Below are 27042 nucleotides of genomic sequence, written 5' to 3' on the forward strand. Positions count from 1 at the left end.
TCAAGAATGAACAGTCTCCTTATCATGCAACAGATAAAGGTTTGTCAACGCTTTCCACAGTTCAACCCTCTACATCATTATGCGTACAAAGCATGTACCTTTGAATTTGAAACCTTTATCCTATCACAGCTATTCTTTGGAAAGGAAACTGCACCAAACATGCATGTGTCGTGGTGCGCCCCCGCACGCACCCACAGAGAGAGAGAGAGAGAGAGAGAGAGAGAGAGAGAGAGAGAGAGAGAGAGTGTGTGTGTGTGTGTGTGTGTGTGTGTGCGCGTGCGTGCGAGGCACACGAGTGTATATCGATTCATAGAGCAAAGTAAAGACGCTTCTGCATTGACTGTGAGAGAGGCCTTCCATTTACAGCATACTGAGCTCTAATATATAGGTATTGACCACGGATGAATTTTTGCAAGCAACTGTTAAATATTGCAAGCGTGTATTTCATATGGAATTTCCTCCATATAATCAAAATCCTCTGTTACACCCACCTGACATTTCAAAAGTAGAACTAAGATGTCAGACATAAATAGGGACTATAATACAAGTAAACACTCCTTGGATTAGAGAGTTCACCATGATCTTTCAGAACAGCGGAATGAAGTCTGACAAGAAGAATCTTTGGACCAAAAAAAACTGCCAAAGACAATAAAACATTAATCTAACCTCTTTGTACATAAGTTCCAATTTGTCTTTTGCATCTGGGAAGTTCGTAGAACACCAATGTTGTAAAGCAAATATATTATCTGCACATACCATCTGAGGTCATTACTACAGGAACACGATGTTGGAAAAGAAAGCAATCAAGTAAGTAGATTAACACAAAAGCCAAGACCTGTCCAGCGGTTCACTGCAGTATGGGCAAGTTTGCAACCATTTCCTAGAAAATCAAAGTGTTCAAAGTAAGAAGTAGACAGAACAAACTTTTCTACCAAACAACTAGAGAGAACAAACTAAAAACACGAGAGGGCTAGCAAGCTATGCACAGTAACTAGACATCATACGAGCAAGGTTGAGACTGTGGAACATGGATGCGGAGAATGGAATTGATTGGCTTTGTTGAACAATACTTGATTCAGATATATGGATAGGCCTTACGGAGGGGATTCTGATAATGAAGCACAAGATGTTGATAAGCATTAAAATTTGATGAACGAGGGGCTACAAATGGAGGATTCAGATACATTAGTGGCTCTCAATTCCCTGTCACAATGGACATGTGGCTTTTACCACATGTTCTCACAGGCAAATGTTATTATTGAAGACTATGTTGAAAGCAATTTGGCTAAGGCAGCTTCTTTAGCTGAAGGAGATGATGCGGAAGCAGTTTAAGGTGTGAGTTTGGAGTACAGCAGATAGCTGCTTTTCATGAGGGCTGCTATCTTCTATTTCACAGGTCAAGTTCCTGTGAATGGCTGTATACAGGCATATGGCTTGAGGCAACCAAGTGGTGGTGGCAAGGAACGAAATTTAGTGGAAGATATCTTTGATGGCCGTAAGGGTTTCTTTGAGGTTTTGTTCCATGTTGCAAACAACAGCTAGGATTCTACAGTGGACCCATTTATTCTTGGATTGTCAATTGGTGCATATGGTGCCATGCAGGCCTTTGGAAGAATTTCAAAATGCACTTCGACAAGCCAGTCCCATTTGCATGGCGGTGGTGAAATTCTCATTCGATCTATGCTGTTTGCTTTCACTAGTTTTTGAGATCTCTTGGGCACATGTCAGTTGAGCCTCGGTTGGCTTCTCGCAATAGAAATAGAGCTTGAATGTTATGTGATAGTAAAGCATAGGCCCAATACATTGCGCCTTGAAGTTGAGAGGAGCAGTTCAGCAGCACTAGCCGGATGTGCCTATGGAAGGCGTTGAGTCAATAAAGAGCATACAACGTGTTCATTTGGATAGTATTCAGGTTTCAAAGGAGGTAGATCAGCATGCACTTCCATGTAAAGGATGAAACAAGCTGAGTGATGAGTTGGGGGAAGCACCTTAGGAGAGTAGTAAGATCAAAAATTCTTAAGGACCACTTCCACAACAGTTAGCTCCAAATGTGACACAAACTTCATTGGAAAGAGAAGGGTTTACCGTTCTTATTCAAGATAGCGCCAAGGGAGTTTCAATCAAGCCAATACTAATGCATAAGGTTCTTTGGCCAAGCACCCACCTTAACCCCATTATTCTATGTGACAATGCTAAGCGCATGAAAGGTCAAGCAAATTTGTATCTCTAGGCAAACTTTCCATTCTAGGCCTAATATGTGTCCTTATTGGAATGGCTCTAGGGGGCCTGGCAAGGCAGATTTGATCCAAGCTGTAATGATGGAAATAGAAGATTGGAACCAAGGAAACGATGTCGATGTGAAGAGAAGGGTTCCCAATGCAAGTAGATTTAAGATTATTAAGATTGCACATGGAATGTGAAGGGAGTTTTTTTGCAAATTAAGTAGCACAAGATGTGGCAAAGAGTACTTCAAGGGAACTGGATGTTTGTTGTGCTTTTGAGTATAAACATCATTTTGCAAGCGACACTCGTGTTCATAGGAATTTTACCATTTTTTATAGTGGCAACCTATCCTATCAAACAAGAGTTATGTGTGCCATCTGATCATCATTGCAATCTTCTTTGATTAGACACGATGTCCATGGTAGATTTTTCATTGTGGAAATCATGTTGGAGAAAGAGTTGCTATGGTTGGCAGGTCTTATGCTCCAAATTCCACAAGGAAACGTTTCCAATTACATGCTAATATCAAATGTCTTTCTTTGGCTGGTATTGTGTTCATGTTAGGAGATTTTAATGTGTGCACATTCACCTCATGCTATATCACCTCATTCTGTGACGCATGTCTCAAAGCGCCAAACATGGGATGTGTTGGAAGCAATACATTTGAAATAAATCATTAAATGATAGAATACATATTTAAAGTGGAAATAGCCATTTCATTACAAAATAAGATGAATACATGAGGGTGATCGTCGCAATCGCATGGGCTGTGCAAAACATGCGATACAACTACAGTCTAGTGTATCATAGTAGCATCATGCATATGGATACAATGATAGTAGATACAAAAAAGAGAGAGACCTATGAATCTATGATGAGGCATCACTATCATCATCATCATCATCAGAACCATCTAAGTGCTCATCAAGAGAGTCTGAAGATGACTCCTCGACATCGGATGATGAGACACCCTCATACTCATCCTCACTGACGAGGTTACCATCATCATCAAATGATGGCTCCCTAGGTGGCGGCTGTGTAGGCAAGGGGGGGAAGTCATCATGAGGCACAGGATGTGAGCTGCTAGATCCTCGCCTTATATATGTCTGTAAGCCACTCGAACCACCCCTCCTCGATGTTGCAAGGCATCGAATGACCATGCCCTTGCTACCACCTACTCAAACTCCTTGCCCACAAGCACGCCAATTGTGAGTGTCACAAGTATCTACTGCTATAAGCTCTCTACAGAGCTTTGCAAAAATCATCTCCCCCTCCTCGTCCACCTCCTGATATACACTCGAAAGAGTGTCACTTGTCAACTTGAATGTATCAACATTCACCTACACAATGCACGTAAGATTGTAAATGCTAAAGTCTAAATTGTGAAGTATAAACTTTAAAGTTCAATTTAAAACAACAAATTTTAAATTTTATGGTTAATTTTTTAATCTTTACCTGCTTCAGACTACCCATGCTCATCATAGCCCTCATCATACGTAAGTTAGTGCGGCAATAGACTAACCGCTCTAACTGTCGTGTGCTAAGCTGATTGCAAATTTTTATGTGAATGAGAGAATAGATACTCTAGTTTCTCTCACATGCACCCAAAGAGCAATTTTAGGCAAGGACCCTCATGGCTAAGGGCTAAAGGGTCTCCAATGCGTATCCAAAATTTTACCACCAAAATAAATGCTTCACAAGTGACTATCTCCTCCAACAAATGGGAGAAGTAAAAGCCACATGCCCTCTCTGGTCTACGTAGTATCCTATCTCCTCCAGCAAAGCATTGTGGTCTTCCACAAGGACCACACGAGTCAAATAAGCAAGCTGGTCCAAACGGAACTCTCTATCATCCATGACTGCTGGTGACTTGTAGGCCGGATGTACCAATGCGACAAAACCATGGATACGCTTATGCATCCATCCCCATCTCCTCTATGCTATCTCTTAAAACATGTGCACACTGTCTCTGTGATCACTGTACAAGCATGTGCCTCAACCAATGCCGCTCTAAAGAAGTGAATGAGAAGGCCCATGGTGGGACCCCTCGCAATCACTCATACGTAACATCCTATAAAAGGAAGTCACGACAATGACAACAGCACAGACCTTTTGCCAAAACTGCTCATTAAGGCACAAGCGCTGCATGGCTTTGGCATCCTCTATCTCATGCTCATTCCACTCATTCCATAGAGTAGACACCACTAGTCTAGCGGACCACACCTCATAAAGGCCCTCCAACAATAACCACATGTAAGCAAAGCCAGTTTAAGAAGGCTTCTTCAAATCCAATGTGCTATACTCACAATACATCACAAGCACCTTTACCTTTACCGTGAAGAAGGTAATAATTGATGTAGCTTTGCGGACTATCCTCTTCACCCACTTGAGCTTTCCAATGTCCTCCATGAGCAAGTCCAAAGAATGACTTGCACATGGAGTCTACACAATCGTGGAAAACTCGACCTCAAGCAAACGGCCCATGCGCTAACAATTCGATGCATTGTCAGTAACAACTTGCAGACCCTTGCAGCCCGGGGGAAAAGAGAGAATCGAGATAGATATTAGAGAGAGATTAAAATAGGGAGATAGATAGTTATGCATAAATCAATTATCATAATGAAAGAAAGTGAAACAAATTTAAAAGGCAATGAATACCTCAATGAAAGAAAGTGAAACAAATTTAAAAGGCGATGAATACCTCAATGATAGCTTGCCGAATGTGGCAGAAGATAAATGAGCAGTCGTTTTCCTCCCCCTCTTGTCAGTATCTACGGCCCACAAAAAGTAAGTGTCAAGTCGACATGAGACCAGCATGTTGCTAATGCCTTGTTTCTTACAATCACTCCATTCATCGGTGAGAATGGTGCAACCATATTTTATCCATGTGGCCCAAATAGAATCAAGGGCTATATTGATCCTCTCCTCCTCATCAATCTTTTTCATCCTGATGTCGTTGTATATGACACCCGTCCATCCTTCACATGGACCCACATTGGCAATGGCTTTTACCATCTTCTTCCATTGCTCTTGCTTTAGGGCATTGAATGTAAGATTGCACTCAATCACCATGTGTGCAATTTCAATGTCCCCAAGTCGTTGCCTTTCTCTAAGAAAGATAATCAATCCACGCACATGACTGAGAACTTAAGAGTGAGAATTGTCTCTCCGGCGCCGCATGAGCCTCCACTCTTTGTCTTTTACCGAAGCCGAATGCGGATGTGAAGCCCCCGCCACCAATGGTAGAGGCCTCTCTCGCGTCGCTTGAAAATACATCCACATTCAATGCTTCCTCGTTAGTAGGCATAGGAGTTGGTGCCGATAAGCCACTTCCTAAGCCACTTCCTTCTCCTCTTCTGGATCCCCCTCTCATCCTGGCGAGAATCTTCTCCGCCATATTTTGAGGGATCTCCTTGCATGGAGCGACTTGCCCCCCCGTCTTGAAAAGATGTTGGAGAAGCCGTGTTGCACCACTTGTATAGCGCTTCCTACAATACTTGCATGTCCAATGGTGGGAGTTGGACTTCTTTGTGTCCCTCTCCACATGGATCGCGTGTAAATTGATGGCCTCGTGCTTCTCACGAGTCATGGTGCCGATGACAAATGAAAAGCCTCCAAGGAGAGTCGAGTGAGATACTTGAGTCTTGACTCTTGAAACTTGAAAGTTGAAAGAGAGGGAGAGGCCACAGGGTTGGTGTTACATTATAAGGTAAATTAAGGGAAACATGCACGAGGATGACCGTCCGGGGTCTTGGGCGCCCGAACAGGGTTTAGGGGAGCCTAGAACCAAAGAGAGTCCAAGAATAGTAGGACTCACCAAGGTTTGATGGCTGGCAATCGGATCACGAGGAGTCTGGCCAGCAAGGAACTAGGCAAGGTTGGGAGGTGAAACGAAGACTCGTGCTCATTTTTTTGGTGTCCGACTGCTTTCCTCAAGCTTTCATCGTCTTCTTCAGAGCCGTCTGACATTGGTATCAGAGCCGACGGGTCTCATTTCGTTGACTTGTGAAGCTGTCCGTCGAGAAGACAAAGCCGACGGGCCTCGTTTCGTTGACCCGTGAAGTCGTTTGTCTCCGGCACCCTGGTGTGTCGCCATACAAGTAACGTGACGTTCCATGAAGCCGTTCATCTCCGGCGCCCTGGTGACACGTCATACAAGTGACGTGACGTTTATTTTCGCCACGCCACTCACGTCACTTATCATCTGGGGGGGAAAAAAAAAGCTATCTTTTATGTGTAATGCCGTATCCTGAATCGTGCGCCGAATCCTGGATCGTGCGTCGTATCCTGAATCGTGAATTCCGTGAGACTGACGCTATTCTCTGGTTCCTCTGTGGTCAGCCGACTGCATGCTATCTTTATTTGTCTAGTATTTCTCTCGCCAGCCCCGACTGCACTTGCATAACAAGTACAGGCTGAGCAGAGAACAAGTTAAGGAAAGGTGCATTGATGGCCTACGTGATCATTAAGAAGGGGACTAAATACTAGTCGTCTCTACAAAGAAGCTCCATTTCTTGCGTAACCGGCTTAGTTCGGAAGATAAGGATTGTTTCTCTCTCTTCGGGCTTACTAATAAATCCAGCAGCAGCTGCCCTGTCATCAAAACCAAGGAAGTACTTTACTTTGTATGCAAATTTCTTATCTTTGCTTTCCAATTCCAGTGTATTAATGGCAGAAAAAGAGAAAGAGGGAGTAATGGAAGGTTCTAGTTCTGGGGACCACCCTATGGTAGATCCCCATGAACCAGAGATGCAAGAAGAACAGTGGGAAGAATTTTTTGCTACACGAGAACAATTTGATGATCTTACTGCTCGTGTACAGGCTCAGGGGGTTCAAATGGAATTTTTAACTCAAACACTCACTGAAATAAAATCTCAATTAACTTTATTGTTAGAAAGAGATAAAAATAAGATAGAAACCTCGGATGTCCCATCTTTATCAAAAGATTTAGATGTGACTATGCGAGATCCTAAGGAACCCCACCACAAGTTGAGGGATAATCCAGTTCTAAAATATATGAAACCCCCTCAGTTTCACAGGGAGAAAAAGATAGAAATAAAGATACAATCTTTAATTTCCTCCAAAAATGGAAAGATTTACATAAACTTAAAAATACTCCACCACATCTCCAAGCACTGGAGGCTAGTTTAACTTTGGGGCCCAAAGCATATAAATGGTGGCGAACTTTAAAGGAGGCAAATAAAATACCTGAAACTTTGGCTCAATTTGAATCCGTCTTTTTAAAAAAATTCCTTCCTGAAAATGAAATGGAAAGAAATTGGGAAGATTGGGATTACGTCAGACAAAAGGGAAGACCCCTGCTGACATATCTGGAGGAATATCGTGAGATAATCCTCAAATTGGAAGGAATAGATGAATTTCAAAAGACAAGAGGATTCATTAGGGGACTAGATAAAGCCTGTAAAAAGGAAGTAAAAAGGAGTTCACCTAAGACGCTGGAAGAGGCAATTAAATTTGCATTAATTAATGAAGATAGTATGTGTCCAGATACACTCACTAGTCTCACTGATACGGAGCCCAAGTCTAAGGAATTGGAAACCTCAAAATTTGTGGGCAAATTTAAAAGGAAAATGCCATTTCTTAAGGGTAAAAAACAACCTTTTGAAAAGAAACAATATGTGAGGCCAAAGTTAAGTCCTGATGACTTTGATAAGGCCAAAAAAGAAAAGTTGTGTTTCAATTGCCTATCCCCTAACCATGCTGCTTGGAATTGCCCTCAAAAGAAAAAGGGGGAAGACAAAGGAAAGGATAAGGACAAGGACAAGGGAAAAGAAAAACAAATCCATGTAGTGCAGACCTTAGAATTAAAGGGGCATGAAAGGTATAAATCTTTGGAGGTCTTGCACATGGATGTACAACACAAGTGTTGTATGTCAACTTCTATGTGGCACCCTACCTTTAGGCCACATGATTTAGTTAGAGTGCATGGATTAATAGCTGGAAAGAGAGTTAGAGTCATGATTGATGACTCTGCTACACATAATTTTATAAATTATGCACTTGTCAAAAAATTAAAACTTCCCCAACAAAAGAGTGAACATCAATATGTTGTTCATATGATGCAAGGCCAAGACAATAAAATATGGGATACAATGGTATCCAATTTGGAAATTGAGATTCAAGGATATAAAGATAAACTTGATTTCCAAATTATGAACATGGAAAGAGCTGATATTGCTCTAGGAAGGGAGTGGCTATGGGGATTGGAACCATCCTTAAAACGTAGTTACCATCATAATACACTGGAATTTGAAAGGGATGGTAAGACTTTTGTCATTCAAGGTGAACATGAAGTATCTGATAATCCTTTGCTATGTTCTACTAAAGTTCAGAAGCTGATAAAGAAGGAAGTTTGTGAGGTATATATGTTATGGTCTCTTCCTGTACAAAACACTTTTACTTTCTGTAATATAAAGCAACAATTTTCTTATGATTGTGAGTTGAATGTAAATAATGAATTAAGCATTTTGTTAGATGAATTTAAAGATGTGTTTCCTTCTGATTTACCTAGTGGCCTTCCACCAAATAGGGGTGATATAAATCACCCAATTGACACAAATAAGGATACACGCCCTATTTCTAAACCACCATATAAGTTAAGTGAAACACAGCACCAAGAAGTTGAAAGACAAATTAAGGATTACCTTGATAAAGGGTTTATACAACCCAGTAATTCACCTTGGGCTTCACCAATTTTATTAGTAAAGAAAAAATATGGTTCTATGCGACTTTGTGTTGACTATAGAGCACTTAATAAAATAACGGTGAAGAATAAATTTCCTATGCCCAGAATGAAAGATCTTTTTGATCAATTACAAGGGGCAAAATTCTTCACAAAGATAGATTTAAGATCAAGCTATCACCAAGTAAGATCAGGCTATCACCATGGAGATCAGGCATATGTAAGTAAAAGGCAAACTAATTGGGAAGAGTATCTACCGATAGCAGAGTTTGCATATAATAGTGCCAAGCACTCTTCCACTGGATATAGTCCATTTATGTTAATATATGGATTTCAGCCCAGAGCTCCTTATGCAGTCCTACTCCATAAGGAAAAGGTTCAGGTAGCTAAGGATTTCTTGGAGGATATGAATAGTATGTTAAAATTTGCTCAAGAAAATATTTAAAAAGCTCAAAATCGAGCTAGAGCATACGCAGATCCTCACCGAAGAGACATCTCCTTTGAAGAAGGAGAATTGGTCTATCTTAAGGTGCCTGAACAAACTAAAACTATGAAAAAGAGACAATATCCAAAGCTTTCACCGAGGTATTGTGGTCCTTTCATAATACTTAAAAAGGTGGGAGAACTGGCTTACAAGCTCCAACTACCTGTTGGTAGTAAAATACATCTAGTTTTTCATGTAAGTAAGTTAAGGAAGAAGCTAGGTGATTTGGATAATCTAATCTTAAATGATAACATTGAGGAGCTATTAAATGACCAATCTAATCCACATGAACCAGAAAGAATATTAAATGTTCGTAATAGACGAACAAGGAATACTATTTATCAAGAATGTTTGGTTAAGTGAAAAGATTGTTCAGAAGAAAACTCAACATGGGAGCGAGTAAGTACTTTAAAGAAAAGGTTTCCCAATTTACAGTTAGACCTTCCAAGTATCGTTTTCGAGGACGAAACCGATTCTTAAGGGGAAGAAAATGTTACATTATAAGGTAAATTAAGGGAAACATGCACAAGGATGACCGTTCAGGGTCTTGGGCGCCCGAACGGGGTTTAGGGGAGCCTAGAACCAAAGAGAGTCCAAGAATAGTAGAACTCACCAAGGTTTGACGGCTGGCAATCGGATCACGAGGAGTTTGGCCAGCAAGGAACTAGGCAAGGCTGGGAGGTGAAACGAAGACTCGTGCTCATTTTTTTGGTATCCGACTGCTTTCCTCGAGCTTTCATCGTCTTCTTCAAAGCCGTCTGACAGTTGGGATAAAGTTGAAAGAGCAAGAGTGAGAGAGAGGGAGTGGGAGATGAGAATGGCAAATGCTTTGATAGGGTGTAGGAAAGAGGGGATGGGAGATGAGAATGACAAATCACAAGTCAATTCAAGATCCAAGAGAGGAAGATGCGAATGGCAAATGCTTGCTGAATTGGTGTGGAAGCATGGAGGAGAGGAACACCTTTTGTAGATGAGAGAATGGCCAAACAATCAAAGAGGGGTCAATAGTCAAAGAGGACTACCAGCTAGATGGAATCCAAGGAGGGTAGGGGGGAGAGTGCATAGCTGGAAAGGAGGGTGAGATGAGGTATCCAAGGCTTCCCACCCCCCCAAAAGCACCATGTGAGCAAAACACAAGAGGACCTGCAAACACAATGGCCAAAAACAGTCTGTTTTTTCGCACAGATACATATGATACCATACGGTACGGATTGTACAATACGATCAGTACCATACGTCACATACGTTACCACATGGCAAACACATACGAGTATGGAAATATGTAATAACTAAGTTTGGCAAACACATACAAGTATGAAAGTATAAAATAACTAAGGTTCACTACTGTTGTGATTTGTCCTTAGACATCCAGATGGGTGCTAGTAGCATCGATCACATTGGTCATGAAGTGACTTAGTGGAAGCGCACTAAGGACACTTATGGGATAGGGTAGTCGAGTCCTATTTATAGGACTCGCGGCCCTCTTTTGCACATCCATTGTGCGATAACCACTCTTGGACTCTTGACCCCTTGGCCAACACATCTGTACACCGAGATGGTGTGGATTGGTGGTATGGGACGCCAACCCTTGAGACGTGTTCATGAGCCAGAGTAATGTTGACTCCCAAGCTCAAGGGTGAGCCCATTTAGCTCTTTGGCTGGGAGGTGAGTCTAATATCCAGTCCCTTTTATTTGTGGATATGGCTTGTGTCATGTCTCGTGTGCGGGTTGGATCCTAGGGGAACGCTTCACCTTGGGTGAATCTTGTGTGACCCTTAAGTTTTCCTTACTTCCAAAAATACACCATTTAAAATACACATTAGAATGTAAATTAAAACTTTAAGCTTACACCATAAACATTGAAAGGATGGGCCATTACATTGTACAAAAGTTAGAACTTAGAATCATGTAGACTTTCACTCAATTATTCATCGAACATTTATGGCCACACACATGAATGCTAAAGGTTTGAAATGTAAAAACCTACAAGGATTAAATTTGCATTTGTAGCCAAAAAGTAAATACATCAATGATAAAGGATTGAAATTTGCATTTGTGGCATTAAAAAAATAATCTCCACTTTTTTTCTTTTTCCCAAGACCAAATATGTATTTTTTTAATTTTTCTAAACAATATCAAACACTTGCAAATGTTTGGTATTTTTACCATACGTACATGGAAAAAACTATGGGTGGGAAAACATCATGTTTTCTTTGTTCATATCTTGTCCATCCATTGTTGAAGAGACCTGCCTATGAGTGTTCAAGACCTAATTTGTGCCCAAATGTGCATAGAATCAAGGGGCGATTCAGGAGTTTGTGCTACTAGTCACTTATGATAACCCTCTATTCCAAAAGTTTATGGAGAGATTGACCAATCAATGGAAGAAGAGGGGATTTTTGAGAGTGTATATCTTGAATCCAAGCAAGGCCTAACTCTTCTCAAGGAGTGGAGACTAATCTCTTGTATACTATAAGATTTGTGGAATATATAACATTGGGCACAATTTTCGAACCAATCGAGTGTCAAATGTGCCATTAATCAATAGTGTCAAATTCAATTTGTATGAATGTATTGCTTATATTTGCTACTAAATTAGGTTCATAGACATACCAAACTATCCAAGAGGAATGGGGCATGGTTTTGAATTTTCCCATTGACAAAAGGCTCCTCTAGAGGTGCCCTCTCTCAGCTAGGACTATTGAGGACCAAGCTGACCCTATATTGCATATGAAAGATGCATGACCACAACTACTTGAAATGTTTCCTCATAAATATCACATTACTTAATTAGCAAGATAACTTATGTGACCATGTATTCATAAGAAAAGGTACAGTTCTCTTGGTGTTTGTGCAAATAAAACATCCTAGGTCTATCATGCTTGTTGCAATGTGGGCACAAATGTCATCGATTGTCTTTGACCATTAGATAATCATTTTCATTGGGAAGTTGTTGTCAAGGGTAAAGACCTAGCCATCAATTTTCCATACAGTTCATTGACAATTGGACAAAGATTCTTATATATCTCAAATGGACTCTTCTACAAACACAAGCAAATTCCTTCCCCTTGAAGTCATTTATTCGAGCAAAGTCTCTATTCAACCAATGGTTGTAGAAGATCCCAAGAAAGCATGTTTTCATTGCAAAATAATGCATTACTACCATTAAAGATGTGTTGATCACAAAGGTCATGCACTTTCCTTTGTGGCTACTTCTCTTGGAAATGATTTGGGCATGCATTCCACCTCTCGATCATAAATACGAGTTACAAATTGCAGCTTGCAAAACACCACCTATTGCCAACCCACTACCTCTAGTAACACTGAGCAATTTGTCAACCAATATAATCATTAGGGTTTACCATTCTAATGCAAGCATGGGGGATTTTTGGTCAATAGTAGGTTTGGAAGGAATGGCATCGCATGTTTTGACCTAGTAAAATTCATCCTCAAGCTCATATAGTTCAACATTTTGGCTATCCATTGGGCAAGAGACTAGAATCTTGTAAAACGGAAAATGTCTCAATGGATGACGCAAAAATTGCACCTAACTTCAATTCTTCCACTCATCATTTGAAATATAGTGTATATCAATAAAATTAATATGCCTATGGCCATGAAGGAATGGCATTGGATGTTTTGACCTAGTGAAATTCATCCTCAAGGTTGTGTTGTTCAAAAGTTGGGCTATCCACTAGGCTAGAATGTCACATATAGGCAAATGTCTCAATGGGTAGTGCAAAGATTACACCAAAAAATGGATTATTGGAACTTGTCTACATGGCATCTTCATGCACATCTTTGAATTATCCACCATAATGGCCTGTGTTTAATTCTTTCTTCCACTCATTTGGAATACAATTGATATCAATAAATTTAATATATATATGGCCATGAAGATTTTCTTGTGAGGTAAACTCACAAGGAGGGACCCAAGTTGATGGCTCTAGCTAAAGTGTGTTCCTTAAATGCATGGCAGATTGAATATCTTGAGCATTCATCACCATGTGTTGGCAAGAAGTGTGCATCGAAAACAACCTTGGTCTATCACACTTTTTGCAATGTGCGTATAATTTTCCTTGACTATTCTCAGCCATTGGACAACCATTTTCATTGACAAAGCCATCTTCAACCACTTTGAGAGTAAAATATCCAGCTATTGGTTTTCGATAAAGTTCATTGCTAGTTGGAGAAGGACTCATGTACATCTCAAACAAATTCTTTGACAAACGCAGCAAGCAAATTCCTTGTGCATCAAAATTATTCATTGGAGCAAAGTCTTTGTTGAACCGTTGGTCATACTAGACCCCAAGAGTGTGTGTTTCATTGCAAAACAAGGTATTACTACCATACAAGATGTGGTCAATCACCAAAATTATGTGCTTTCTTTTGTGGCTATTTTTGCTAGGTATGGTTTGGGCAAGCATTATTAACCGACATGGATAAAATCAAAGATCTTCTAATGTTGTTTCAACCAATTTCTCTTTTGGATCGTATATACAAGTTACTAGATTGGAGTAGTGTACAATCCATGTAATTTCTCCTTGCCTTTATCAACACAAACCACTAAAGCAGTCTATCAACCATGTATTGAAGCAATGGGAAAAGAATCTTTAACAAATATAGCCTCAACTCAAATTAGCAATGTTCTTATGGAGTTCCAATTGGTGCATTGCCTATAGAGAGTTGTTTGACCATACAAGGCAAGGTAAGTTTATCAACCATGCAATTTCTCCTTCATGGATATTTGATGACAAACTCTCAAGTTATCAAAGCAATGGGAAAAGAATCTTAACAGATATAGCCTCGACTCAAATTAGCAATGTTCTTATGGAGTTCCAATTGGTGCATTGCCTATAGACAATTGTTTGACCAAGCAAGGCAAGGTAAGTTTGACTTGTGTATATTGTCAAGCCCCTCTAAAGACAATTCCATGTTCTCTAGAATTGCCCTCTCAAAGCATGCCAATATTTGATGACAAACCCTCAAGTCACTAAAGCAATGGAAAAAGCCTGGACACAAATTAGAATGTTCTTATATGGAGTTCCAATTGATGCATTGCCTATAGACAATTGTTTGACCAAACGAGACATGGGAAGTTTGACTTGTGTATATCGTCAAGCCTCTATAAAGACAATTCCATGTTCTTTGGGGTTTCCCTATTGCTTAGAGCTTGCTAGATTGCCTTTCAGCTTATTTATGAACTTGATTTCCCTCTTGCACTTTTGCACAAACTTTTGGATATCTGAAATTAGATTTCCCCCAAGATCTTTCTTGTATTTTTTCAATTGGTACAATACTGGGCATTATGGCTAAATGGAAATCCATTGACATCAATATCTTGTTTTGGGGATCACTAGAGCAGCCTTTGTTTGACTATCTTTCTCTTCATGAGATGGATCAGCAACAATATCTATTCATCCCAATGTATGTTTTTGATATGTTTATGTTTGCACTAGACATAACACCTATTGCACATTGATATAAAGTATTCACATTGTTTCACCACAGAAAAGGGTGTATGTGTGTGCCCCCCCCCCCCCCCCCCAAAAAAAAAAAAAAATCAGCTAGCCAGTTCAACAAACGTGAAAGTTTCAACTTGCACACTTATATGATGAGAGAGAGAGAGGAGGGGGGAAACTAACTCATAGCTTCAAAAGCAACAGGATCATTGTCCGCATAGACTTCCAAATCCGTCTGCAGGTAGCCACATAAATTTGCACAAGAAGAACATAGCACCAACAGAAAGTAGCATGTAAAGTAAAAGGTGAAATTGTCACAACTTGTTAGTCCAAAAGCTAACCTTCAAAGACTTATGCCTCTCCTCTGTACCTTTTAGTTCTAATAAGGCTGCCTCACGTTCAACCTGGATTATAAAACCCATGCATAAGAGTGCAAACCAAAAAGTTCACTTGTTCAAATGAGCTTTAACTTACTGTATCCTCTCTGCCTTTCTTGGAGCACTCTATCTCTCTACTAAGCTGTGCTTGCTGTTGCTTTAGGTTTCCTATATCAGCTTCGAGCTTTGCTCGAACTCGTCTCAGCTAAGCCCCCAAAAGTCAACAATTAGCAAACCAGTTTACAGTAACTTTATGCATACAGCTCCAGTATTTGTCATCAAGTACAAGAAGGATCTTGCAAGCTACCTGATTACCAGCAGAGCTTGGCAAACTCCAGAAATATACCTGAAAGGACAGCCCATTATGAGGTCTAAGGAGAGGAGGAATATGTCTTGCATGCATGAAAATCCACTTTCAAAGGAAGACTGATGCTTGCAGGAAAGACACTATTTGACCGGTAATTATGTAATGTCAGCAGCAGCACACACACACACACAGAGAGAGAGAGAGAGAGAGAGAGAGAGAGAGAGAGAGATACTAATACAGAGGGTAGACACTGATGTCACTTGTCAGATCAAACTGTGAGACATATCCAGCTGAAATGAACAAAGCAAGGGAGCAACTTTGCACTTAAGTGATGAGTAGTATGAAATTTGCAACGAGTGCCATGATCAAAACAATTTTTTGATTCCACAGGATTGATTAAAAATGGGATGAAAACACACAAGTCATGACTACAAATTCTGGATAATCCTTCAGAGGCTGACTTGGTGCCTGGACAACTGGACATTTACCACTTCACAAGGGTATGCTAGAATCATGGACCCCTATATGCTACCCCTTGCACAAGGTTAAATGTCTATTTATAATATGACACAAAAGCAAACCACTATGCCAGCTAGTATGCAAAGTACTGCTATATTATTAATTCCATGCACAAAATATACCATCTAGGTGTCAGATGACAATTTTCAGCATCGTGCAGGGTGAGAAGTCATACGTGAACTGGCTTTTCTCCCTTTGTCACCTGTAGCATGCTAGGTGCATCCTCAGAGCTACATCCAAAAAGGCTCTTAACATGAGATTTCACATTCTCTCAATGCCACTCCTTGGCAACTTCAGCTTGTGTATGACTAGATGACAAACCAACTCCCAGATATTCCTTGCATGCAGTTGGTGGCAAACTGCAGCTTGAGGATCTTAAGTACAATTTCGCTTCCACAACACAAACTCAAACTGTCGAATGAAAATTACAACATTTCCATGTCCATGTTCATAACAAGATAAGGTAGACTGATATCTCTCACTCTGAAGCTGCTGATATCCATGTATTGCTATTCTGAGGCTCCTGTTGTAGCTGGAATACATGCAAAACCTGCTATATCAAAAATACCAACCAGGGCTGAGCCAACAACTGGCGACATCACTTGCCCAACTTACTGATTCATTAGCCTTCAAAGTACCCATCCATTAGCCTTCCATATACCCAACTGTACTTGATGGTCACTCGGTATCTCAACCTTGCGTATGACTCTGTTGACATATTGGACCTTTTTATACTTGATCATTTTCATATGTGGTTACTTTTTAAATAGCTTCTTTCTTTTTGGATAGCCACCTACCCTCATTTCAGCTTCACCTATAGCAACCCATTATGTCATGCGAACCTCTGAAGTTCTCATAGCACCAGCTGTGCTGTTACGTTCCGAAGGAGAATCACTCAGCCTAGCTCCTCGACTTTATCTTCACAACTAAATCTTTGGGTATCAATAAGTTCTTTAAAGACCTTGTATAAAGAGACGTCTACAGAGACAGTAGGGTCTGTAATAGAGAAGCCAGAGTGTCTGACAAACACTAGAAATGAATGGATTTGGCAACACAGAAAATGGAAGAATGATGAATGAAACAAATGATGTACAATGGGCCTCAGGCCTCCACGTCTGTAGGACAGGGTTGAGGGGTGAGCCAAGGAACGTGGAGTTGATGGAGTGGCGCAAGATAACTGCACAGTCCCTGCTAATCAAGGTGGCTCAAGAGGACTACACTGTCCCTGCTAATCAAGGTGGTGGCACACGTGGTGGGCTGAGGAGGGAGTGAGACACACTCCTCTACATAGGTGATTGTCAAAGAAGACACCAGATAAATGTGGACAGTACTGAAGGGAGTCAAATAGGAGTCCTCAATAGCTGTCTGGGGACCAAGAAGATAACTCCAGGGCAGTAGATCCAAAACATAAATGTGCAGCACCTCCTGATATGCCAGGCAGGAACCTCAGCTCAAGCATAACAGCCAGTAAAAGAGCAGCAACAAAAGTGCAGGTCAAGCTGATGAAAAGTACCTCCAAAGGGACGGTCAACTGCTGGAAACCGTGGGTGACAGGCTGCAGATGAACAAGCAGCGCAATACGCAACTGACAGCATCCTGGAGAATTAAAGCCAAAAGAGTTTCTGCATCATAAGCGAACCCCCAAACTGTGGTTGGTTCCTCATCTATAAACAAATGGTGTGTATAGTCACTTGGCAATCCCTTGTCATTCAGTTCAGCTTGCCCTGTCCAGTCTACTCCAACATGTGGCTGCCAGCTCCATTATCTACTGCTGCCACCATCTTCCAGCCCATATTTAGATTCTCCTTTCAGCATAGCCAATATAGCATTTAGGTCAATTGGTGAGGACTTCCATGTGTCCATCTCAATTCTAACTACCTCCATGTGATTACCAAAGAACATCATGCCATTGCCCCAATCCTCCATTGCACACATGTTCCTCATCCACGATCTTCCTAGCTTCCCAGATCGTTTAGAGAGGTCGTTTCCACCAACTTAACAACTTTGTCATATGCCATAGGTGTCAAAATAGAGTGATGGGATGGTATGCACTCATACCATATTAGGGATATGGTAGGGTTTGCGGGAAGAAACAGAGTGTATAGTAAACACTAAGAGAAGCAAGAACTCAGAGAAAACACAAAAGAAGAAGATGATGAATGATGAATCACTAACTCATGCTAAGTGAATCAAGCTGATATAGCACAGCCAAAGCTCTAAAGATTATATGGTAGGGTTTGCGGGGAGAAACAGAGTGTATAGTAAACACTAAGAGAAGCAAGAACTCAGAGAAAACACAAAAGAAGAAGATGATGAATGATGAATCACTAACTCATGCTAAGTGAATCAAGCTGATATAGCACAGCCAAAGCTCTAAAGATGGTTACATTGTCCTGTCTGATAAAGTGGCAGCACCTAAAGGGAATCTGCATTGTAGAGGGAGCGAAACGCAATCCTTTGCGGAGTAGGGTATAGAAGGTAATCTGAAGATGAAGGATATCTATCAAGGGAGTGGAACCTAGTTCTCTACTGCCATCGGAGTCAAGGAAGAAGATCACCGACTACAAATGAGAACTCCAAAGGATGAGGAACAGAGAACGGCTTGCTAGATGAAGGAATCCAATCCCAAATGGAGTAAGAACTACAAAACACAGCCCTAATCAGATAGCAGGTGCCTGCCAAAGCCGATGTCGATGCCAGCAGCAAAACGCAGCCAGTCAGACAGCTAACACCTGATGGAGGATGAAGATCGCCATATGGAGAATGGGCCAGCAAACAACCAAAACACAGCCAAATAATGTCGCCCATGGTAGCAAGGAAATGGGAACAAGAGGTCTTGGCGGAACAAGAACCAAGCCCTAGGGAGAACAGGAATGTAAGGGGGAACGACTTCTACTGTATATGAATAAATTTACTCATCCATATACATTCTACAAAAGCTCTTCAAAAGAAATATGTACAATTTGCAAAACATGATAGTCTACTCCATAGACAACACATCAATCACATTATTGAAATGGAACATAAGACCCAAAATAAATGATAATCTAAAATCAAACTAGATGAAAGAGTCAAGAAGCATCAAGTTAGCTGAAAGTGGCACAAGTTTTATGTGTGTATGTGTGTGGGTGGAGCATAAGACCCAAAATAAATGATAATCTAAAATCAAACTAGATGAAAGAGTCAAGAAGCATCAAGTTAGCTGAAAGTGGCACAAGTTTTATGTGTGTGTGTGTGTGTGTGGGTGCGTGCATGTGTGTGTGTGTGTGTGGGTGTGTGTGTGTGAGAGAGAGAGAGAATTTTGTTGTATATCAAGCCAACAATTGATCCATGCATGTGAAAATGGAGGGGAACCATGAACCGGCCTTCCTTCTGTGGATGGGTGGTAGTTCCCGGATTAGAACTTAGTTATGGGTGGTAATTCCTTGATTAGAACTTAGTTACAGTAGTAACATTTATTACAAAACTAAGAAATGCAAAATATTTTAAATCTTGGACAATGGACACCCTGTTGGCCCCAAAATGACGCCCCTTTTGGCATTTCTTTACTTAATTGAAGAGGAAGTTGATATACAATGGGATTCTCCCAATCCCTTTTGGTATTCCAACTCCCCTTACTGTCCAAAATAACCAATAAGTCTTCAATCTGATTTGCCCCTTCATTCGAGTAGTCAATTGGCCTTCACCCGCTTTGATGGAGATGAAAAATGCCCCAAATTCATTGATTTCCTAGTCCCTCCACTTGAATTTGACTAAAAACAACTTCAACCCTATTGAATCCAAGTATTGGAGCTTTCAATTTCTAGCACACCTCCCAAGGCTGTTGCTAAACCCTAATTTCTACTGCAAATTAGGATTTACAACAGAGAAATCCGAAATTTCTTAGCCTCTAGTGATCTCAATGCTATAATCTTCAGAGCAAGGCTGTAGAAAGGCTGGGAGATGAGAGAGAATGCTGAGAAGAGAGAAAATTCAGACTTTCTTTAGGAAAAACTGAAGAATATCAATCATTTATTGCTGCTGCCCGATCTCAACAGCCTATAGATGCTATCACCTGTTGTTAATTAGTCTTCTCCTACCCCTAGCTGCCTCAAAAGGTCCTCCAATGGCTGCAAATCATACAAGTAGCATCTCCTCCCTCTCTCTTACAAGCTATATACTCTAAAATACCTCTCTCCAGCCTCTAAAGACGTTTTTCAATCTTACATGGGCATTTTTTATAAGTGACAACCTTTCTAAATGGTTTTTCAAACATTATCCATAATTAAATATTAATTTTCAATCTTTAAATATTAAAAATTAATCTAATAATTATTTCAATGTCCACAAAAATAATCTGACTGGCCAATAATTAAATTGGTTAAACAACTTCCATTCCTGAGTGTCTCTGCACCATCTTTAACCATCAGATTGGTGTTAGGTTTTGTAGTAACTTTTGCCTTTGATATCCCATGATTTCCTTGGGTCCTAAGCTCATAGATTTACTCTAATCCATGTTGCACCTCACATGTGCAACATTTACTTAACCATGTGATTAAAAATTAATCTATATGTTAAGTGAGCTTTCAAAAATACATGTCCTCATGACAAAGGGGAAGGGGTCAAAAGCAATGGTGCACGGACATTGAGCACTAGTGAGATTTTTTCCTCTTTTCCAACACTAAACAATAGAGGTCTGCATTCCCCTTTGGAAGAATGGCAACCAAGACGTTCCCCTTTGCATTTCCCTCATTTCCCTAGCCGTTCCCCGTGTTGGACATTCCCCATTTAGGTTCCCCCATTCCTTGATCTTCTTTAGGGGATGAAACAACCTTTCCTTGCTACTATGATTTGGTCTGGAGTGGGCATGTAACCTGACGAAGAGATGATCCAAACACAGGGTGATCGAGACACCAAGTATGGAGAGCTAATGCTTAATGAGGAGAAGCCTCCTGTACTGAAAATGTAGCCCTAATGAGACTCCAAATGATGATGATGATAGCCGCCAAATGGAGATGGAAGCCGAAACCACGAACCATAGTGTCCTCCTCTGCAAGGTGTGAACGGCAATGGAGAGGATGGAAGAATGTGGAAGAGTGATAATATAACAAAGGGATTAAATGAGTGGGATTATGAATGAGTGGAGTCAGTGTTGTATTTATAAGCATAGATTGTCTCGAGTGGTGCCCACTGAAGTCTCTTGGGTAGCGCCCCCGACTCTCTTGAGAAGGCACCCAATAAGCCTTTTTGGGGGCTATAAATGGAAACCAAAAATAGGAATGAAGGAGGAAAAATATACTAAATGACTTGGTTTCTTAACACCCTCTCAAGCCCAAAAAGAAACGAAAAAGAGAAATGTGAGAGAGAAGAAGATCGACCAAGGGATCCCAATGTTCTATCTATGAGATAACATGTAGTGAAGAACAATAGATGGCGGTCTCGAAGAGATCATAGTGCCAAATGGGATCTTGGAACCTACTTTTGCTAAGAAGGACTTAGTGTGCATCGGATGTGTCTTATTGCCTTGAGCAAAAAAACCTAAAAGCCAATGCAAAATTATCTCTATGACCTAGAAAGGTGAGGTGACCCAAGAAGTGTCAAGGGCAAGATGCATATACTCCGGTGAGATAGAGAGCAAACGTCAATGTCGACAATCTTGGAGGGTAGACCTGTTCTTGCTGCAAGAAGTACACCCAATGATTGGTCCTTCAATCTGTGGAGAGGCCATAACACCAATGTGTCAAAACTGTAAAGGGAGGATGGGAGGGAAAAAAAGATAAGGATATCTCCCAATTATCCAACAGTGATAGGTGGTAAGGTGGTGGCGATACCAAATCTGCAACTTGTCTTTGCCTTCTCTGATAAAGAGGATCTTTAGCTCTCTAATCTCTTTGGCTCTAATACCATGTCAAAATAGTGTGACGAGACAGTATGCACTCATACCATATCAGAGAGACAATAGGATTTGCGGGTAGAAACACAGAGTGTACGGCAAACACTAAGAGAAGAAGAATCTTAGAAGAAAAACAAAAGAAGAAGATGATGAATTATGAATTATGAAATCGTGCTAAGTGAATCAAGCTAATACAGCGGAGCCGAAGCTCTAAGGATGATTGCACTATCTTGTCCAATCAAGCGACGGCACCTAAAGGGAATCTTCACTGTAGAGGGAGCAAAACGCAATCATCCAAGCAGTAGAGTATAGAAGGTAATCTTGAAGATGAAGGACAATTGTCAAGAGAGTAGAACGCAGTTCTCTAGTGCCACTAGAGTCAAGGAAGAAGATCACCAACTACTACAAATGAAAACTCTGAGGATAACAAACGACAAGACGGCCTACCAAATGAAGGAATCCAATCCCAAATGGAGCAAAAATTGCAAAACACGATGCTAATACGTTGATAAACAAGTGCATGTTGGTGCCAAGAAGACATTTTGGTAGCAAAACGAAGCTAGATAGCTAACGCCTAATTAGAATGAAGATCGCCAAATGGAGAACAGGCCTCGAAATTGCCAAAGCGCAGCCAAATGATATCACCAAATGGAGTATGCCTATCTCTTGATGGAGGGAAGATCTAAATGCACATCAAATGGTAACACTAGGTATGGAGGGCTGATAGCCTAATGAGAAGAAGCCGCTTGGACTAAAAACGCAGCCCTGATAAGACTCATGATCATGATGATGGCCATCACATGGAGATGGAAGCTGAAACCGTGAACCATAGTGTTTTTGCAAGGTGTGACCAACGGTAGAGAGGATGGAAGATGTGGAAGAGAGTGAAAGAATGTCGAAAGGAATGAATGGGTGGAGTCAATTATAGGCATAGACTAACTCGAGTGGCCCCCACTGGCATCTCTTCGTGTGAGTATGAGTGTGTGTGTGTGTGTGTGTGTGTGTTTGTAGGGGGGGAGGGGGAGGGGGAGGGGGAGGGGGAGGAGGCTGACTCTCTTGGAAGGCACCCAAAAAGCCTTTTTGGGACTGTAAATGGAAACCAAAAATAGGAATTAAGGAGGGAAAATGTACTGAGTAACTTGGTTTCTCAACAATAGGCATTCTCATGATCCACAATCCACACACAAGGATAATATGCCAATAAACCAATTTGGAAAAGATAAGTCACCTATTGCTCATTGAATCATTGAGGGAAACAAAACACACATAAGAAGAAAAAATTGCTCATTGAATCATTGTGGGAAAGAAAGGTAAACATTGTGGGAAAAGAAAGCACACATAAGAAGAAAATCTGCTTTCAAGGTTTTTTTTAGAAGCTTAGACAGAGTTAAACAACCAACTTAATCCCTAGGCACATAAAGTTTCCTACATGTGTTTGTCTACTCATAAAATCCCCCAACCACATAAAATTTTCTACATGTGTTCTACCCACTTCCTATCAACCTCATGAAGAAAACAAAACCGTGCATTAGGCCCATGGATTTCCCAAATACCACCTCCCAACAAGTAATTGTCTAATCTTGAAAGGCTTTTCATACGTTGGCAAAATTGTAACCACACTTACATTTTTAAAAAATAGTTATTAGTGAGTCTTCACTTCTTCAACATGAAAGCATCAATGTCTTTCTTTATTCAGATAAAGATACAACAATTAATTGGTGTAAACCATCCTTATTGTGCTTTTGTGGTCACTAACTTTCCTCGAATGCCCACTATTCTCCTTCGCTATTGGCTTTGTGTTGTAAAGCCTTTTTGTGTTTTGAGGAGTGACAATGAACTTTGTTTTGTAAGTGTATTGTACCCTGGTTTTTGATGGTCTTTGTATTTGTGGCTATCACTCCTCCACCTACTCTTCTTCCCTTAATTACTCTTCTCTCTTCTTCTTTTAATTACTCTTTTTGCCCGAGACAATTGTACAAGTAAGTTTTCTTTCTCATTTGCTTCATGTGATACTAAACTCTTTCTTTGACATTCACTTTCTACTTGAGGTTGAGTCATGCAATACTTATCTCAATGCTCTACAAAGAGGATATTTGATTTAAGATTCTATACTCCCCAAAACATATTGCAACATGGCAAGTTACCTTAGAACTACTTCAAGTTGAGTCCTATATAGTGCTATATTGAGAGGATGTTTGATTGCACTTGCTTCCTTAGGAATATACACTCCCCAAAACATATTGTGGCATGACGTGTGTCACCTTTAAAGATAGAAGACAGTTTGTTGTTCCATATAGTGGCAAGGTGATCCATAATGTGGACCTTTGACCTTGCCACAATGTAGACATGTTCTCTATTTTGGCACAAGATATAGGCCTTTATTTAAGAAAAGGTCATGCACCAAAAATCTTGATGTTTTATGGGCATGGCCATTCTAAAGTCCAAATCTTGGAGTGTAACGTCATCTCCAAATTCATGACATGATCTCCACTGAAACCTTGTTACGAACTATTCATGGAGCTTGGGTGACAATTTCCGCATTAGAGAATGATATTGCCATTTTTGCATAACATCTATTATAACACACCCATTATTGATCATCTAAAGTATCCATGGTGCATTCTAGGTCAATTAACGTGCCATAACCATGCTATCTCAAGAAAACATGCATATTGGTCAACAACATGATTTCACAAGGGAATGAAATGGAACTAAGTTTAATGATTATTAAATGCACCCTTGGGCCCTAGTTAGCACATTCAATCCTTGCTCATTTATATTATATTATAAAAAATGGCTAGTTCAATTGCCTAACTTCATAACTAGAGGTTCAACTTGTCCATAGGACTTTAACTTGACTTTCAAGCAAGCCTAATAAGTCATGCTTGGCCAACTGATCATACACTAGTCCAATGCATTGCATCTTTACTTGAACTTTTAAAATGTACAAAACATGAGTCTAATATGAAATGCATCAACACCAAAAGGAACTTCAATTTCACCTTGTCACCTATTGTGACTATTGCCCTGGTAGACTAGGTCAAATCGTCTCGAGTTCCCATTGCTTGGTCACAAAATCATTGAATATTGCACCATGTGACATCACCTGGCAATCTAAACTCTACTAACCCATGATTCCCACGTGCCTAATGGTCCAAAGGTCACATGAGCTGAAAGTGAAGTCTTGATGTGTCGGTTCTTGCTATGTTGACTATGCAAGTCCCACTACAATGCCACTGTGAGATGCTTGTAGAGTAAAGAACAAAGCCTGACTCATGCAAAATGAATTCTAGGGTGACAATGGCTAATGATGAGCACAATGTGCAATTATTAGTCCAAGTACAAGAGGCATTGTGAGAGAAAACATTGGATAGTAACATTGACAACTACAGCTGCTGCTGCAACTACGCGCATATTTCAGGTATTCAAGGAGCACAGATAATGAGCCATAAACCTAACACATTCTGGTACGCTTTCACCCTGATACAACATGTAAGAGAAATAAAGAAGAAACTACAAAAGCTCCCTAAAAAATGATAGCAAAAATTTCTCAAACTGTGTGGTTGTTGTTTTTATATCTCCAACTTGTAAGCAACTCAGCTGACTAAATTCCTGATGTGTTCTACCAATCCAAGTGTAGCTTTCTTGCTTCTGTTACTACTGTGCTGCCTCTACTTCCTAAGTTCAGGAGTTTTGGAGTGGCAGTGCAACATTAAACAAATATTTTCCTTGATTTACTGTGCAATACACACCCTGCAGAATTCCGACCTTTGCATACACTATAGTAGAATGCGAGATGATCATTCAACATCACAGGGACCCTTTAAATATCACCTGAAATAGACAAAATTCCCAGATATCCGTCTTTTACTGTTACCTCCAACTTTGAATCACGTAAGCACTGGGACCACAGTACCCATTCGTGCATTATACTTCCAACAAGCTACATTCTAAAAGTGAGACCAAAATCCTCCATCTGGTGAGTAAGCTTTACCTGAATCCATAGAGACCGCTTTGGAAAAGGCCACAAGGAATTTTTCAAGCTACAGACCTTTGCGCAGTTGGCAGACATATCAAAACCTACGGGAAGAATGTGGATACCTTTCATTCGAGGCATGAGCCACTTCATGACACTTGCTTTACACGAGTTTCAAAATAGCACCAAAGTAAAATTCTCAGTTTGCAGCATCGTCATTTATTACTAATTCATGTTGATGATTTATTCAGGTATAGACCTCAACTTCAAAGCTTATCGTGATGTCTCCAAGCAGCTTTTGAAAAATACGACTAGTGGAAACTTGAAGAAGACTAAGGTTGAAATAGGAGAAGATACATACAGACGTGCCAATCTTGTCTTTGAACACGAGATCGTCATCAACTAAGGTCTGCAGCACATCCTTCACAGTCTGACTGACCACCCCTTTCCTGGGGCCTAGCTTCTCCAGTTCGCGCAGCTTTCATGCACAATATCCGAAGGAAAACTTCAGCTACAAAAACATCCGACAATTTGAGATGCCAGGCCCACATCATGCCCCATTCTTACAAGATAGAAGTCCTGGCTTTCATGGAAGATCTGTAAAAGCTGACTTCTCTTTTCGTCCAGAGAGAGACCTCTTTTCTTCGACTGGAAAAGCAGAAGGAACGTTATCGTAATGAGGAAACGGCATTTCAACTACAAAATGCGAAACGAGCACAGCAAACTTGGCGATACAACTAGTGAGCGTCCTCAAAGAACCTATGCATGTCCCACTTGAGAAGCGTATAAAAGAAACTAGCTCGTACTATCTTCCTCGAATTCCTTAAAAGCTTCCTCAACCAGGGCGCGCAATCGACGCAACGGACCCACGCACAGATATCTACAGACGGCACAAGCACCCGGGCGAGCACAAACACGCGGAGAGAGAGAGAGAGAGAGAGAGAGAGAGAGAGAGAGAGAACGGCGGATACCATGAACACTCCCACGTCTGCAACGATACGTTCTGCTTGCAACCGAGAGAGATGCTCAACTTCGAACTAGCAAGAAAATAGAGTTTATTCTCTCCCCCATCTAAGCTGTTCTCCTCTCCAAACATCTTCTATAATATAGAGTTTTTTC

The 27042-nt window shown here is 40.6% G+C and overlaps 1 protein-coding gene across 3 annotated transcripts; it reads right to left on the minus strand.

Annotated features, from left to right (window-relative positions):
- Window positions 1–27042, minus strand: ATMND1 (Mnd1 family protein). 3 transcript variants are annotated; one of them, XM_087699971.1, is made up of 10 exons: window positions 26895–27042; window positions 26491–26571; window positions 26285–26401; window positions 15557–15595; window positions 15347–15454; window positions 15214–15276; window positions 15056–15107; window positions 836–880; window positions 667–746; window positions 1–491 (listed from the first exon to the last, which is right to left on the minus strand). In XM_087699971.1, the coding sequence occupies exons 1-10, from the start codon at window positions 26895–26897 to the stop codon at window positions 423–425; spliced, it is 657 nt and encodes a 218-aa protein (XP_087556097.1). In that variant the 5' UTR covers window positions 26898–27042; the 3' UTR covers window positions 1–422. The 3 variants fall into 3 exon arrangements, with proteins under 3 accessions (XP_087556097.1, XP_087556114.1, XP_087556107.1); XM_087699988.1 differs by lacking the exon at window positions 26895–27042 and adding an exon at window positions 25942–26027 and having other exon boundaries at window positions 26491–26506; XM_087699981.1 differs by lacking the exon at window positions 836–880.

This window comes from Lygodium microphyllum, chromosome 2 (genome assembly GCF_053477565.2).
Source record: "Lygodium microphyllum isolate KBCC chromosome 2, Lygodium_microphyllum_v1.1.10, whole genome shotgun sequence".
Classification (NCBI taxonomy): domain Eukaryota; kingdom Viridiplantae; phylum Streptophyta; class Polypodiopsida; order Schizaeales; family Lygodiaceae; genus Lygodium; species Lygodium microphyllum.